The sequence below is a fragment of the Triticum urartu genome, chromosome 5 (genome assembly GCF_003073215.2).
Source record: "Triticum urartu cultivar G1812 chromosome 5, Tu2.1, whole genome shotgun sequence".
Classification (NCBI taxonomy): domain Eukaryota; kingdom Viridiplantae; phylum Streptophyta; class Magnoliopsida; order Poales; family Poaceae; genus Triticum; species Triticum urartu.
Window position 1 is genome coordinate 160,585,030 of NC_053026.1, and position 16,755 is coordinate 160,601,784.

At 52.0% G+C, this 16,755-nt stretch overlaps 1 protein-coding gene across 1 annotated transcript; it reads right to left on the bottom strand.

Annotated features, from left to right (window-relative positions):
- Positions 1 to 269: 269 nt before the first annotated feature.
- LOC125506881 lies at positions 270 to 8,863 on the bottom strand. The gene is made up of 2 exons (XM_048671595.1): positions 8,096 to 8,863; positions 270 to 851 (listed from the first exon to the last, which is right to left on the bottom strand). The coding sequence occupies exons 1-2, from the start codon at positions 8,861 to 8,863 to the stop codon at positions 270 to 272; spliced, it is 1,350 nt and encodes a 449-aa protein (XP_048527552.1).
- Positions 8,864 to 16,755: the final 7,892 nt, after the last annotated feature.

Consider the following 16,755-nt stretch of genomic DNA (forward strand, 5'->3'; position numbering starts at 1 on the left):
GCCGGCTGCTGAGGAGGAGGCAGCTAGCCGGCAGGCGGAGGGGACAGTTGTCCTTTGCCCTTTCAGATTCGGGTGAGCCAATGGCACTTCCGGGTGGTACGGTTTGATGGCTTCACACCGCCGTGGAATTTTCAAGGAGCATCAAGGGTTTGCTTGTAGGAGAAGGCGGGTAACCAAGCAGCCTTGCCTCCCTTCTAGCGCTTGGGGAGTGGTTGTCCTTCAGGTTGCCGGTATTTGACTGTTGCCACTTGCCGGCTGGTGGAAGTCGTTTACGGGGCTTTGTGCTTGTTGTCGTTCAGCTGTTGACGCCCACTGTTGTCAGCAGCCGTCATCCTAGGAGCTAGAGGGAGCACCTTCCCAGAAGCGTCCACTCGGCGCTCCGACTTCATGGAGGAATCGGCAGTGGCGTATTTGTTAGCTATGATTAACAACTCGTCGAGTGTAGCAGGCTCGTTGCAGAGGAGTCGGTGCTTGAGAAGGGTGTCCTCTCGGCACCTGGTACTGAAGTATTCAATTGATTGGACCATGTGCACCCCTTCGCAGGAGTTGCACAATTCAGCCCACCGCGTGAGGTAATCGCGGGTGGACTCATCTGGGCCTTGAACGCACAGCGAGAGCTGGCGGGTCTTGGGAGGCCGCTTGTAGGTGCTGGTGAAATTGCGGATAAACACTTCGGTGAAATCTACACAGTTGTTGATATTGTAGGGCTTGAGGCTGTTAAGCCATGTCCGGGCCATTCCCTGGAGCATGAGCGGGACGTACTTCACGGCAATGAGCTTGTTGCCATTTGCTATGCTGACGACTGTGGAGTAGTCCACCAGCCAATCCTCTGGCTTCACAGAGCCGTTGTACTTCGGCGTATCTCTTGGGAGCAAGAAACCTTTGGGAAAGGGCTCGTCGTGAATGTGGGGTCCGAAACAAGGGGGACCCATTGCATCTTCATCTTCTAGCGCCAAGGATCGAGCAAGGAGGTCGATCCGGTTGTCGTGGTTCTAACTCTGACAGTGATGTAGGGGGGGATGTATGGAGAGGCTAGATCTCAGCTATTGGGAAGATGTAAACACACCAAGATGTACGAGTTCGGGCCCTTCGCGGAGGAAGTAACAGCCCTACGTCTCGGTGCCCGGAGGCGGTCGACTGGATTACTGGCGTGTGAATAACAGGGGTGCGAACCCTTCATACTGAGGAGGGGGGTGGCTTATATAGAGTTCGCCGGCCCCCTCCTGCCCTCAACAATGTAGGGTTTAAGGTACATTTAAGGTTGGGCGTTACTGGTAACGCCCCTAATAAAGTGCTATAATTACCATAAAGACTACTTAACAGCTGACCGTTTGCCTGCGGAGTGACTATAGGTCTCCTGGCGGTCGAGTGGTTGGCTTCATGGTCGAGTGATAGCTTTCTGGTCGAGTGTCTTGAATCCGTCGAGTGGGATACCTTCAAGTCGATTGAAAGGTGACTTCTCCTAGGGATGTCCCTAGGGTAGGGCTCCTTGGACAGGTCCGTGCCCCTACCCTAGGTACATGGCTTCATCATTAGCCCCCGAATGGATCGAGGTTAGAGTGGGGAAAGAGTTGGAGATCTTTCCGACTGGTTCTTTGGGTTACACGAGCACCTCGTTTTGGGTCAATCGTCACAGATGACGTTGCCAACCTTTTTCAATCGCCTTGATCCATTCCAGGCCTTTCGTCGAGTGAATTTTTTTTATTTGTGACATACCGAGCGCCGGCGCGGGCGGGGTCTTCCGTTTTGACAAGTTGTTCTGCAGCCCGCGGATGTTGTGGGATTTCGGATTTTGGGAAGCGCGCGGGACGGGAGCGGCCGCAGTAATCGGAAGCGATAAAGCGGAAGCTCCTCGATCCCCGCGTCGCCTTTTTAGCCACGTACTACGTGCGCGTCCGCTGCGGGATTTGACTGGATAGTTTGGGCCTACCAGTCAGCCACTCGGGAGCGGCCCCTTATAAATCGCCGGCTCGGGGCTTCCAAGCAGTGCGCTCTCTTCTCCTCCTTTCTTCTACCTCTCTACCTTCGCAAGTCCTTCCGCCACCTCCGTTCTCGCCCCAGCGCAGCAGGCCCGTGCGAGACTTCGCCGGCGACGATGACGAAGGGCAAGACCTCCGCTCTGGAGTGCGCGAAGAAGGCAGCGGCGGCGGGGAAAGGGAAGAGGTCTGCTCGGGGCGGATCTTCCTCTAGGACCGCTCTGCCCAAAGGTTGGATCTAGGGCGACTGGATGCCGTCGGTGCTCCGGCAAGAGGACCTCGACGACATGGTCGAGGGGGGAGTCATTCCCCACAAAGCCGCGCGTCTTCCGGGGGGAGAGATCGAACCTCAACCCCGCGACGGTGAGTGCGTGCTCCTAGCCACCCACATCGACCAAGGGTTTTCTCTGCCGCTCCATCCTTTTTTCCAGAGCTTCTTGAACTTCTTCGGAGCGTAGCTCCACCACTTTACTCCCAACTCCATTGTATACCTTGCCGCTTTCATTTCCATGTGTGAGGCCTTCTTGGGTTGCCGCCCCCATTGGGGACTTTTCAAGCACATCTTTACCTGCCGTTCTCAATCGGTCAAGAAGGCCAAGTCGAGTGACGAGAGGACGCAGGTGATCCAGTTGTGCGGGGGCTTGGCGATCCAGACGAGGGGGAAGAGCTGTTTTCCATCCATTACTTTCTCGGAGTCGGTCCATGGTTGGCAGGCGACCTGGTTCTACTGTCAGGACCAGGCGACCCCAGGACAGTCGACTGGTCTTCCTCCTTTCTCCCTCGACCGAGCTGAAAAACCCGCTTCTCTGAAAGTGACACTGGAGGAAAGGGCCCAAGTCAAAGTGTTGGCCGGTCGAGTGGTTGAGCTTGTCCGTGAGGGTGTGACTGGGATGGACCTGCTGGAGGTCTTCCTCCAGAGGCGCATCCAACCGCTCCAGGCCCGTGACCACCCGATGTGGTTGTATTCGGGTCTCGATGACACCACTCGGATCCACCCGGAGGAGGTCACCGACGAGATGCTGGAGGGGTGGCTGTCGAGCATCACGGGGAACAAAGACAACCCCCGAGGAGCCAGGAGGATAACTCCACTTGACAACTCGTATGAAGTGGACCAGGTATGTCTTTATGCTCCCGACTGAAATCTTGTTTTCTGCATTGGTCTTCTTTGAGTTGGTCGATTGACTTTCATCTTGTCTATTGTTTTCCAGGCGACCACCAAGATGTACTCGACGCCCAATGGGGCTCAGGAGCCAACTGAGGAAGGGGAGGCGAGCGGAGGTGAGAGTGGGGACGACCAAGGTGAGTGGGAGTCCGACGGTGAAGGAGAGGGAGACGACAACGTCGACTCCAGTGAAGAGGAGGAGGAGGAGGAGGTCGAACCCCCTCGCCCAGAGGGGCGGTCCAAGCACACACACGACCCAGCGCGGGAACGTGGCAAGGCGACTGCTTCTGTTGGGCAGTCGTCGAAACGCCCTTGGACCTCTTCTCCTACGCCGACTGGGAAGGTTCCCAAGCACCCACGCACGACGCTGTCCAAGCCGCCCAAGGCTCTGCCCAAGATGAAGATAGCTGTCCCTACCATTTCCGGGTAATAATAAAACTTGCTTTCCTTCGTCGACCATGGACAGATCCTTGGTCGATTCATTGAGCCAACTGACTAACTTTCGAGATTTGCAGCACTGCTACTTCTGAGGTCTCTGCCAAGGACGACGACCAAGAGATGGAGGATGCTGTTACCTCCAACCCTGGTACGATTACTGACGTTCTGCTTTGAGTCGACTGATCATTTATTGCAACTCTGGTCGATTGAATGTTTCTCTTGCAGCCCCTCCTCATGTTATCGACCTTCCGGATGACGACGAGAACGAACCGCTGAGAATGAGGAGGAACAAGAGATCGTCGGCTGACAAGACTCCCCAACCTGCTCCAGCGTCTGAGGCCATGGCTCGGGATGGTGGTGACACCACTCGGGCTTCTGTGACTTTTGCCATTCCTCTGACGAGCGTGCGGCCTTCGGCGTCGACTGTAGATCCACCTTCGCTTTTTGCTGCGTATCCCGTCCCTGAGGACCAAGCGGCTACTGCAAACGAGGCTATACGCCAGGCGGGGATCATGATGGAGGAAGTGAAGATGGCTCGGGAGGCCAGCCAAGCAGCCTATGACGCGAGTTCGGCTCTTCAGAGCAACATCCAGGTCAGTCGACTCAACACTTGGTCTGTTATGATATGCTGTTTGAAGAGTCTCTTTTCCGAAGATCTTTTGTATCTGTATCTATACACCCACTGGGTGTGTCTGCCAATCCTTGGACGAGTGGGGGCACGCTAAGTGCACCCACTGGGTGTAGTCCCCGAGACTACGGTGGACTGCTGGCAGTCGACTGTAGTCTTTACATTGTGTTGCTGTAGCTGTATTTCTTCACTCGGTTTGGTCGGGCCAGGTCGAGTGGAACTGTATCCGGTCGACTGCGGGCAGTCGACTTTTTCTCTCTTTTTTTTGGTCGAACCAGTGGGGGCACGCTGAGTGCACCCACTGGGTGTAGTCCCCGAGACTACTGTCGAATGTTTTTGATTCGGCTGTGGTCTTAGAAACGTCACCATTGTCTCTTAGTTACTCGGGAGCAACTTATCTTGGATGTCTGTCGACTGATTTTTCTTTTTACAGAAATCTTGCGAACTTGTAGCTCGCTATACTGAGTTGGAGAATCAGCAGATCCAGCTCAACCTTAACTTGAAGCTTTCTCAGGAGAATTTGAAGAAGGCGCAAGAAGAAGCAAAAGGTATGGCTGGGGAGGGTCTCCATTCTTAACGGGTGGCTTTTCTTTCTTGTCCATTCTTGATGTTGGTTCCACTCGACGCGCCGCAGATAAACTGGAGGAAGCTCTGAAGAAGAAGGATCAAGACCTTGCAGAGGCGCAGAAGGAGGCCTCGAGCAAAACGAAGCTCGCAGAGGAGAAACTGGCTTCGGTCGGAACTCTTGAACAGGAGAACTCCAGACTGAAAACTGCTCTCGAGACAGCTAATCGAGATGCCAGTCGACTGAAGAAGGAGAAGATGGCTCTGCACGACAAGGCGGGCGAGCTGGCGGGGAAGGTAAAAGATCTGGAGGCTTATCTCGGAGGACTCACCAAGAAGCTGTTCGTCATGCTCGAAGGTAATTATTCCAAACCAGCTGTCTTGTAGTTGCCGAGCCCGCGTACGGCCACTGTCTTATTCTTGAATCATGTTTGCAGAATTTTGCCAGAGCTTCGAAGAGGAAACCAGTTGAGTGGAGCCAGGCTTGGATCCCGCCAATTCTCTCGTGAAGGACGAGGCTGCTATGAACGTGCTCCGACTGGAGTCTCGTGTTACCAGCGTCGTTGATTATCTTGCTCGGCTGAAGGTTGTGATGTCGCGGATCGACACGTCACTCTGGCCCAGAACGACACTTCAGAACGACCTCGAGTCCCTGATGGTCCGACTGAATGAAGTCCCGGGTCGAGTGGCGGAATGGATGAAATCTTCTGCTAGATGCGGTGCTGATGTCGCTCTGTCTCTGGTCCGCGTCCATTGCAAGGAGGCGCGAGAAGAAAAGCTGGCCGCCATCCAAGTTGCCAATACCAGGAAGCACAACTTTCAGGACTTCATGGAGACTTTTATTGCTGCTGCCACTCGTATTGCAGATGGGATCGACTTGGATGAGTTTGTCGCCCCCTCCAGTCCTCCTCCTGAGGAATGAAAAACTTCTATGCTTCACTTTAAATTTGCCTCGGAATGCCGAGTGGATTTGTAACCGTTAAACTCCGCCGAGCCGAGGGCTTGAGTACTTTGATCTGAGGTTTGGGACCTTTTAGGCTTTATCTGATCTTGATTTCTCATTGAATATCTTCATGGTTTGATTCGTCGAGTGGATCTTGATCTTCACTCGGAATAACCTTGTATTTGCGGCGCAGCTCCGAAGGGGAAGGTAGCAGTCGACTCGCGGATTGGGTTGTGTCTTGTACTTAGGCGAGCACTGGGCTGCAGCTAAGCCTCCGAGTGAGAGGTTTGCTCTCCACTCGGTAGGATTTTTAAACACTTAGGCGAGCACTGGGCTGCAGCTAAGCCCCCGAGTGGGAGGTTTGCTCTCCACTCGGTAGGATTTTTAAACACTTAGGCGAGCGCTGGGCTGCAGCTAAGCCCCCGAGTGGGAGGTTTGCTCTCCGCTCGGTAGGATTTTTAAACACTTAGGCGAGCGCTGGGCTGCAGCTAAGCCCCCGAGTGGGAGGTTTGCTCTCCCCTCGGTAGGATTTTTAAACACTTAGGCTAGCGCTGGGCTGTAGCTAAGCCCCCGAGTGGGAGGTTTGCTCTCCACTCGGTAGGATTTTTAAAAACTTAGGCGAGCGCTGGGCTGTAGCTAAGCCCCCGAGTGGAAGGTTTGCTCCCCACTCGGTAGGATTTTTTCAAACTTAGGCGAGTGCCTGACTGCAGCTAAGTCTCTAATTGGGAGAACTTGGGCGAGTACTGGACTGCAGCTAAGCCCCCGAGTGGGAGGTTTGCTCTCCACTCGGTAGGATTTTTTCAAACTTAGGCGAGTGCCTGACTGCAGCTAAGTCTCTAAGTGGGATAACAAACTTAGGCGAGTGCTGACTGCAGCTATCTAGTGGGAAGGCGATAGGCCCGAGTGGGAGGTTTGCTCTCCACTCGGTAGGATTTTTCAAACTTAGGCGAGTGCTGACTGCAGCTAAGTCTCTTGTAGGAGAACTTAGGCGAGTGCTGGACTGCAGCTAAGCCCCCGAGTGGGAGGTTTGCTCTCCACTCGGTAGGATTTTTTAAACTTAGGCGAAACGGATTCGCGGCTAAGTCACCCACTGGGGGATTTCGTATGCAAACAAAAGTGACAGCAATTATTGGACGCTCTTGTCTTTGGTAAAAATGAACTGCAGAAATTTTTTCTTATTACATCTCGTCCAAGGGAGAACTCAAGTGTAAAAGGGGCGGAGTAGTTCCGCATTCCAAGCTCGTGGCTCGTCGATCTGGCGATCAACATTGTAGAGGTGATACGCTCCATTGTGGAGGACTCTGGTGATGATGAAGGGGCCTTCCCAAGTAGGAGCAAGCTTGTGTGGTTTCTGCTGATCCACTCGGAGGACCAAATCTCCTTCTTGGAAGGCTCGACTCTTGCACATTCCTGGCGTGGAATCGACGCAAGTCTTGCTGATAAATGGTCGATCTGATCATGGCCATCTCTCTTCTTCTTCTAGGAGGTCGACTGCGTCTTGCCTGGGCTTGTTCTGCTTCATTAAGTGGAGAATCGAACTGGACTGCAGCTAAGCCCCCGAGTGGGAGGTTTGCTCTCCACTCGGTAGGATTTTTAAACACTTAGGCGAGCGTTGGGCTGCAGCTAAGCCCCGAGTGGGAGGTTTGCTCTCACTCGGTAGGATTTTTAAACACTTAGGCGAGCGCTGGGCTGCAGCTAAGCCCCCGAGTGGGAGGTTTGCTCTCCACTCGGTAGGATTTTTTCAAACTTAGGCGAGTGCCTGACTGCAGCTAGCTAAGTCTCTAATTGGGAGAACGTGGGCGAGTACTGGACTGCAGCTAAGCCCCCGAGTGGGAGGTTTGCTCTCCACTCGGTAGGATTTTTTCAAACTTAGGCGAGTGCCTGACTGCAGTTAAGTCTCTAAGAGGGATAACTTAGGCGAGTACTGGACTGCAGCTAAGCTCCCGAGTGGGAGGTTTGCTCTCCACTCGGTAGGATTTTTTCAAACTTAGGCGAGTGCCTGACTGCAGCTAATTCTCTAAGTGGGAGAACTTAGGCGAGTACTGGACTGTGGCTAAGCCCCCGAGTGGGAGGTTTGCTCTCCACTCGGTAGGATTTTTTAAACTTAGGCGAAACGGATTCGCGGCTAAGTCACCCACTGGGGGATTTCGTATGCAAACAAAAGTGACAGCAATTATTGGGACGCTCTTGTCTTTGGTAAAAATGAACTGCAGAAATTTTTTCTTATTACATCTCGTCCAAGGGAGAACTCAAGTGTAAAAGGGGCGGAGTAGTTCCGCATTCCAAGCTCGTGGCTCGTCGATCTGGCGATCAACATTGTAGAGGTGATACGCTCCATTGTGGAGGACTCTGGTGATGATGAAGGGGCCTTCCCAAGTAGGAGCAAGCTTGTGTGGTTTCTGCTGATCCACTCGGAGGACCAAATCCCCTTCTTGGAAGGCTCGACTCTTGCCATTCCTGGCGTGGAATCGACGCAAGTCTTGCTGATAAATGGTCGATCTGATCATAGCCATCTCTCTTTCTTCTTCTAGGAGGTCGACTGCGTCTTGCCGGGCTTGTTCTGCTTCATCTTCGGTATAAAGTTCGACTCGAGGCACGTTGTGAAGAAGATCACTTGGCAGAACTGCTTCGGCTCCATAAACTAGAAAGAATGGAGTTCTTCCAGTTGACCGGTTCCGGGTGGTCCTCAATCCCCATAGAACTGATGGAAGCTCGTCGACCCAAGCACCTACCGCGTGCTTGAGATCACGCATCAGTCGAGGTTTTAGTCCTTTGAGAATCAGACCATTTGCTCTTTCAGCTTGTCCATTCGATTGGGGATGGGCGACCGATGCGTAGTCGACTCGAGTGCCTTGAGAGGCGCAAAAAGCTCTGAACTTGTCCGAATCGAAGTTTGACCCATTGTCAGTGATGATGCTATGCGGGACTCCATATCTGAATGTTAGCCCTCTGACGAAACTGATAGCAGTGCAAGCATCAAGATTCTTGATAGGCTTAGCTTCAATCCATTTGGTAAACTTGTCGACTGCCACAAGCACATGAGTGAAACCACTTCTGCCTGTTCTCAGTGGGCCAACCATGTCTAGTCCCCAGACAGCAAAGGGCCAGACGAGTGGAATGGTCTTCAGGGCTGATGCAGGCTTGTGTGACATGTTGGAGTAGAACTGGCAACCTCCACACTTGTCGACTATCTCTTTTGCCATCTCATTTGCTCTTGGCCAGTAAAATCCTACTCGGTATGCTTTAGCCACAATGGTCCGAGAGGATGCATGGTGACCACAGGTCCCCGAGTGGATATCATTAAGGATCATCTGACCCTCTTCTGGTGTTATGCATTTCTGACCGATTCCAGTCGCGCTTTCCCTATACAACTGTCCCTTTATGACTGTGAAGGCCTTGGATCGGCGGATGATCTGTCGAGCCTCTTCCTCGTCCTCCGGGAGTTCTTTCCTCAAGATATACGCGATGTATGCTACCGTCCAGTAAGGAGTGATAGCCAAGGCCTCCATGACTAGATCGACCACAGCAGGAATTTCGACTTCAGTCGGATCTGTGGCACTTTTCGGTTGCGGGGCTTCTTCTGCGAAGGGATCCTCCTGGACTGACGGGGAGCGGATGTGCTCCAAAAACACATTGCTGGGAATGGCTTCTCTCTTGGAGCCTATCTTTGCCAGATCATCTGCTGCTTGATTTTTCAGTCGGGGGATGTGATGAAGCTCTAACCCCTCGAATTTCTTTTCTAGCTTTCTTACTGCGTTGCAATAGCCAGTCATAGCTGGGCTTCTGACGTCCCACTCCTTCATCACCTGATTAACCACCAAATCTGAGTCGCCGTAGACCATGAGGCGCCGGACGCCGAGTGAAATGGCCATGCGCAACCCGTACAAGAGTGCTTCATATTCTGCTTCATTGTTGGAGGAACCGAAGTGAATCTGGAGAACGTATCTGAGCTTGTCTCCTCGGGGGGAGACCAATACTACCCCAGCACCGGAACCATTCAGCATCTTAGATCCATCGAAGAACATGGTCCAGTGCTCCGAGTGGACTTGAGTCGGAAGTTGCTGTTCAATCCACTCGGCGACGAAATCTGCGATTGCTTGGGACTTGATAGCCTTCTTTGCTTCAAACCTGATATCTAAGGGAAGGAGTTCAATCGCCCACTTAGCCACTCGAACAGTTGCATCTCTGTTGTGCAGGATCTCTGACAATGGGGCGTCGCTGATGACTGTAATGGAGTGGTTAGAGAAGTAATGTGCAACCTTCTTCGTGGTCATATAATTCCCATATACAAGCTTCTGGTAGTGAGGATATCTTTGTTTTGAAGGGGTCAAAACTTCAGACACATAATAAACTGGGCGCTGAACTCTGAAGGCCTTTCCTTCTTCTTCCCGCTCGACTGTGAGTACTGTACTGACAACTTGTCCCATGGCCGCAATGTACAGTAGCAGAGGCTCTTTACTGATTGGGGCAGCAAGAACTGGCTGGGTGGAGAGCAGAGCTTTGAGCTCTGCAAACGCTGTGTCAGCTTCTGGAGTCCACTCGAACTTGTCAGACTTCATCATTAGTCGGTAAAGAGGCAACGCCTTTTCACCGAGACGAGAAATGAATCGACTTAGAGCGGCCAAGCAACCTGTAAGTTTCTGGACATCGTGTACATGCACAGGGCGCTTCATCCGGAGTATGGTGCCAACTTTCTTGAGATTGGCGTCGATTCCTCGTTCAGAAATGAGAAAACCGAGTAACTTTCCACCTGGAACTCCGAATGTGCACTTTGATGGATTGAGCTTGATATCGTACCTCCTGAGGTTGGCAAAGGTTTCAGCAAGGTCAGTCCGCAGGTCGGAACCTTTGCGTGACTTGACCACTATATCATCCATGTATGCCTCCACATTCCGACTGATTTGAGTGAGTAAACACTTCTGAATCATTCTCATGAACGTGGCTCCGGCGTTCTTGAGGCCGAACGGCATGGTGACATAACAGAAGCATCCGAATGGAGTAATGAAAGCTGTTTTGATCTCGTCGGGTCCATACAGACGGATCTGATGGTACCCGGAATAGGCATCTAGAAAAGACAATCTCTCGCACCCCGCAGTCGAGTCGACTATTTGGTCGATGCGAGGGAGAGGGAAATGATCTTTCGGGCAGGCCCAGTTGACATGTTTGAAATCAATGCACATGCGAAGTGACTTGTCCTTCTTGGGGACCATGACGACATTGGCGAGCCACTCGGAGTGGTAAATGTCTCGGATGAACTCTGCTGCTAAGAGCCGAGCCACCTCCTCGCCAATGGCTTGCTTCTTCTGGACGGCGGACCGTCGAAGATGTTCCTTCACAGGCTTGAATTTTGGGTCGACTCGTAGACGGTGCTCAGCCAGCTCTCTGGGAACTCCAGGCATGTCAGAGGGTTTCCATGCGAAGATGTCCCAGTTCTCACGGAGGAGCTGGACCAGCGCTTCTTCCTATTTGGAGTCGAGCGTCGTTGAGATGTGAGTCGGGGCAGCATCGGGGTCGGTCGGGTGAACATGGACTGTTTTTGTTTCACCGGACGACTGAAAAGCTGATTCTGAAGCAGGCTTCTTGGCCCATAGTAATTCACTCGGATCGGCAGTCTTTTGGTACTCTTGCAGCTCGACCACTGCCATCTGAGCATCTGCAATCTTTGAGCCTTTCTGAAAACACTCTTCCGCCTTCTTCTGATTGCCCGTAACAATGATCACACCTTTGGGGCCAGGCATCTTCAGTTTGAGATACACATAACATGGTCGGGCCATGAAGCGTGCGTAAGCTGTCCTGCACAAAATGGCATGATAAGCACTTTGGAAGTCCACAACCTCGAATGTCAACTTCTCCTTGCGGTAATTCTTTGAATCACAGAAAACCACATCAAGAGCAATCTGGCCGAGTGATTGGGCTTTCTTCCCAGGAATGACTCCGTGGAAGCTCATGTTACTGGTACTGAGTCTGGACATCAGAATGCCCATTCCTTTCAAAGTTTCAGCGTACAGTATGTTCAGGCCACTGCCACCATCCATCAGGACTTTGGTCAGTCGAGTGCCTTCAATAATTGGTTCGACCACCAAAGCTTGCCTCCCAGGGGTGGCAATGTGCGTAGGGTGATCAGACTGGTCGAATGTGATGGCAGTCTGAGACCACTTCAGGTAACTAGGCGTTGCCGGAGCAACCATGTTCACCTCGCGGTTAATGACTTTCAGTCGACTTTTGCTTTCGACATCGGCAAAAATCATCAGGGTGGAATTGACTTGGGGGTATCCATCGTCACTGTCTTCCTTGTCCTCAACTCTGTCCGACTCTTTTTCCTTGTCCTTGGACTGCTTGCCTTGAAACTGCTGGATTAGGAGCCGGCACTGTCGAGTGGTATGTTTTGGGTAAATAAAATTACCCTCTTCATCTTTCTTGGTGTGCATGTGACATGGCAGATCCAAAACATCATTCCCATCCTGATCCTTGACTTTCTTGGGCATCCAGGGGCCCTTGGGTTTTCCCTTGAAGTTTCCCTGGGCCACGGCCAGGGCCTCCCCAGGGGCGGCTGGCTCGGCCTTCCGCTTCTGCTTCCGACTGGAATTGCCTCCGGTTTCCTGGGCGACTGCTTTCTGCTTGCCACTCCGGAGTTGATCTTCATCTTCTCCGTTAGCGTATTTGGTGGCAATTTCCATCATCCGATTCAGGGACATTTCTCCGGTCCGACCGAACTTCAGGTTCAACTCTCTGTTCTTGACACCTTCTTTAAAGGCACAAACTGCTTGGTGATCCGGTATGTTCTCAACTATGTGATGCAAAGTGATCCACCTCTGGATGTAATCCCTCAGAGTTTCACTCGGCTTCTGCACGCAAGACCACAATTTTGTAAGGCCTATGGGTCGCTTGCATGTTCCCTCAAAGGTTGTGACAAACACTCGAGAGAGATCCTCCCAAGTGTAGATGCTGCTGGGTGCTAACTGATTCAGCCACGCTCTGGCCGAGCCCTCTAATAGGAGAGGCAAATGCTTCATAGCCACCTCATCATTGCCACCGCCAATCTGTACAGCCACTCGGTAATCTTCGAGCCAAGTGTCAGGCTTAGACTCACTGGTGAACTTGCTGACTCCAGTCGCCAACCGAAAGTTGGGAGGAATCACCGCGGCCCTGATGGCTCGACTGAAACACTCTGGCCCTGAAACACGTATTCTGCTGCTGGTGGGCGCATCTCTGTTCTGGCCTTCCCGATGAGCCCTGTTCCTGTTAACCAAGCCTTGAACAAGGACAGATCTCGCGTCAAAGCCTGGGTCCCTGGGGTCGACGGGAATCCTCTGCCCAACGCTATGAGGGCGCCTGTCATCTCAATGTCGAGGCGCATATGACCCACTCCTCGGGGGAGGGGTTGGCACTCGACGTCGATCATCACGATCGGATCGGTGATCATACTGCTCATTCCTTCTGTCCTGATCATGCCGGTCGCCACGTCCCTCACGCCTCGGGGGCGACCGCGGGCTGTGAGCCAACTGGACTGTATCTGTTGCAACGGATCGACTGTGGATCCTATTCCGCGACTGAGAAACAGCAGAATTCCGGTTTCCCGCCGCCCGAAGCAACGCTCTGATCTGTAACAAGCCCCTGCCAGCCTCCGACTGGGAGGGCTGAATTGATTCTGCTATACGGGCCGCGGCGGCCAAATTCTGAACAGGGGTTCGGTATACCTGCGTCGGCGGGAAGAGCTGGCGTCGACTAGACTCGCGAGCCCGCTGACGCGCTTGCTCGTCGAGTGCTCGCTGGAGATTCTCCAGTCGAGTGCGCTCGGCCAAATTAGCCAAGTGCACGTCCTCCAAGGCCCGGGCCTCGGGGGACTCTCCGACGATAGGAGTGCGGAGTGCATCCGTGTTCCGGCGGAGAAGCTCCTCTCGTTGTAATGACGTGAGAGGTTCGGGGAGATACTCATCGTGGGGATGCGACGGGTCGCCCCCACCCGCGCCTCCATCAGCGCGAGGTAAACCGGGAGGACTGTGCGTTCCATCGACCGCCAGGATCTCAGCCGCTGGTTCGCTGCTGTCGCACTCGGATGCGGTCTCCGCGGAGCCAGTCGACAGGTCGAATAGGCCGCAGAGGGATTCGTCAGGCTCGATTGCCGTGACTTGCGGGGCGGCCAACTGGCGAGCCACGGCATGCCTCGCCCACCTCTGAAGTCTCGACCGACCGGAGCGCTTGCGCCGGTGGGAGACAGAGTAGGGAGACGATACGGGGGCCGACCGATACTGGGTCGACGGCTGCCGCAGGAGGACGCCACGAACGCAGGCGCGGAAATGCGTCGCACCGCGGACGGGGAGCGCGTCGATGTCGAGTGGCGCCTCCTGAAGCCAGGCCGAGTCGTCGGCGATGAACGTGAGCGCGCCGAGGCAGATCTCGCGGCCCTCCACCAAAACTCCGCACGAAACCATGATCAAAGGGATCGAAAAAATCGCAACTTCTCCAATCAGGCGCTAAGATTCCTGCCCCACGGTGGGCGCCAACTATCGTGGTTCTAACTCTGACAGTGATGTAGGGGGGGATGTATGGAGAGGCTAGATCTCAGCTATTGGGAAGTTGTAAACACACCAAGATGTACGAGTTCAGGCCCTTCGCGGAGGAAGTAACAGCCCTACGTCTCGGTGCCCGGAGGTGGTCGACTGGATTACTGGCGTGTGAATAACAGGGGTGCGAACCCTTCATACTGAGGAGGGGGGTGGCTTATATAGAGTTCGCCGGCCCCCTCCTGCCCTCAGCAATGCAGGGTTTAAGGTACATTTAAGGTTGGGCGTTACTAGTAACGCCCCTAATAAAGTGCTATAATGACCATAAAGACTACTTAACAGCTGACCGTTTGCCTGCGGAGTGACTATAGGTCTCCTGGCGGTCGAGTGGTTGGCTTCATGGTCGAGTGATAGCTTTTTGGTCGTGTGTCTTGAATCCGTCGAGTGGGATACCTTCAAGTCGATTGAAAGGTGACTTCTCCTAGGGATGTCCCTAGGGTAGGGCTCCTTGGACAGGTCCGTGCCCCTACCCTAGGTACATGGCTTCATCACCGGTGACAGGCGTCATTCTCTCTGACTCCTTCTCGGCGGCCCAGCCGGTCACCGAGAGTCGGGTGATCAATAGGGGGCGGGGAAACGTGATGACCCACAAGTGTATGGGATCCATCGTAGCCTTTTCGATAAGTAAGAGTGTCGAACCCAACGAGGAGCAGAAGGAAATGATAAGCGGTTTTCAACAAGGTATTCTCTGCAAGCACTGGAATTAACGGTAACAGATAGTTTTGTGATAAGGTAGTTTGTAATGGGTAACAAGAAATAAAAGTAAATAAGGTGCTGCAAGGTGGCCCAATCCTTTTTGTAGCAAAGGACAATCCTGGAAAAACTCTTATATAAAGGAAAGCGCTCCCGAGGACACATGGGAATTATCGTCAAGCTAGTTTTCATCACGTTCATATGATTCACGTTCGGTACTTTGATAATTTGATATGTGGGTAGACCGGTGCTTGGGTACTGTCGTTCCTTGGACAAGCATCCCACTTATGATTAACCCCTATTGCAAGCGTCCGCAACTACAAAAGAAGTATTAAGGTAAATCTAACCATAGCATGAAACATATGGATCCAAATCAGCCCCTTACGAAGCAACTCATAAACTAGGGTTTAAGCTTCTGTCACTCTAGCAACCCATCATCTACATATTACTTCCCAATGCCTTCCTCTAGGCCCAAACAATGGTGAAGTTTCATGTAGTCGATGTTCACATAACACCACTAAAGGAAAGACAACATACATCTCATCAAAATATCTAACGAATACCAAATTCACATGACTACTTATAGCAAGATTTCTCCCATGTCCTCAGGAACAAACGTAACTATTCACAAATAATATTCATGTTCATAATCAGAGGGGTATTAATGTGCATAATGGATCTGAACATATGATATTCCACCAAGTAAACCAACTAGCATCAACTACATTGAGTAATTAACACTACTAGCAACCCACAGGTACCAATATGAGGCTTTGGTACAAGAGATGAACTAGGGTTTGAGATGAGATGGTGCTAGTGAAGATGTTGATGCAGATTGACCCCCTCCCGATGAGAGGATCGATGTGATGACGATGGTGATGATTTCCCCCTCCCGGAGGGAAGTTTCCCCGGCAGAACAGCTCCGCCGGAGCCCTAGATTGGTTCCACCAAGGTTCCGCCTCGTGGCCTCAGAGTTTTGTCCCATGAGCTAGCTTATGATTTTTCCTCGACAAAATACCTCATATAGCAGAAGATGGACATCAGAGGGATGCTAAGAGGCCCACGAGGCAGGGGGTGCGCCCAGGGGGGTAGGGTGCGCCCCCACCCTCGTGGATGGTGGGTGGCCCCCTCTGGTACTTCTTTCACCCAATATTTTTTATATATTCTGAAACTTGCTCCCGTGAAGTTTCAGGACTTTTGGAGTTGTGCAGAATAGGTCTCTAATATTTGCTCCTTTTCCAGCCTAGTATTCCAGCTGCCGGCATTCTCCCTCTTCATGTAAATCTTGTAAAATAAGAGATAATAGGCATAAGTATTGTGACATAATGTGTAATAACAACCCATAATGCAATAAATATCGATATAAAAGCATGATGCAAAATGGACGTATCAACTCACCCAAGCTTACACCTCGCTTGTCCTCAAGCGAAAGCGGAAATCAAAAAAATATGTCCACATGTTTAGAGATAGAGGCTTCGATAAAAATACAATACAGACATGAGGGCATCATGATCATTCTTAGAACCGCAACATATACATATATTGCTATATGATCTCTTATGCTAAAGTAACAATTCAATCACAATTTCAAGTATGAATCAGAAACTTCATTGAGAACCAACAAACTATAATTCAGTCATTGAAGCAATTGCAATTTATCATAACATAGGAAAGAGTCAATATAAGAGATTTTCAGCAAGTCCACATACTCAACCATCATTTAGTCTTTCACCATTGCTAACACTCACGCAATATTTATGGGTATGAAGTTTTAATCAGACACAAAG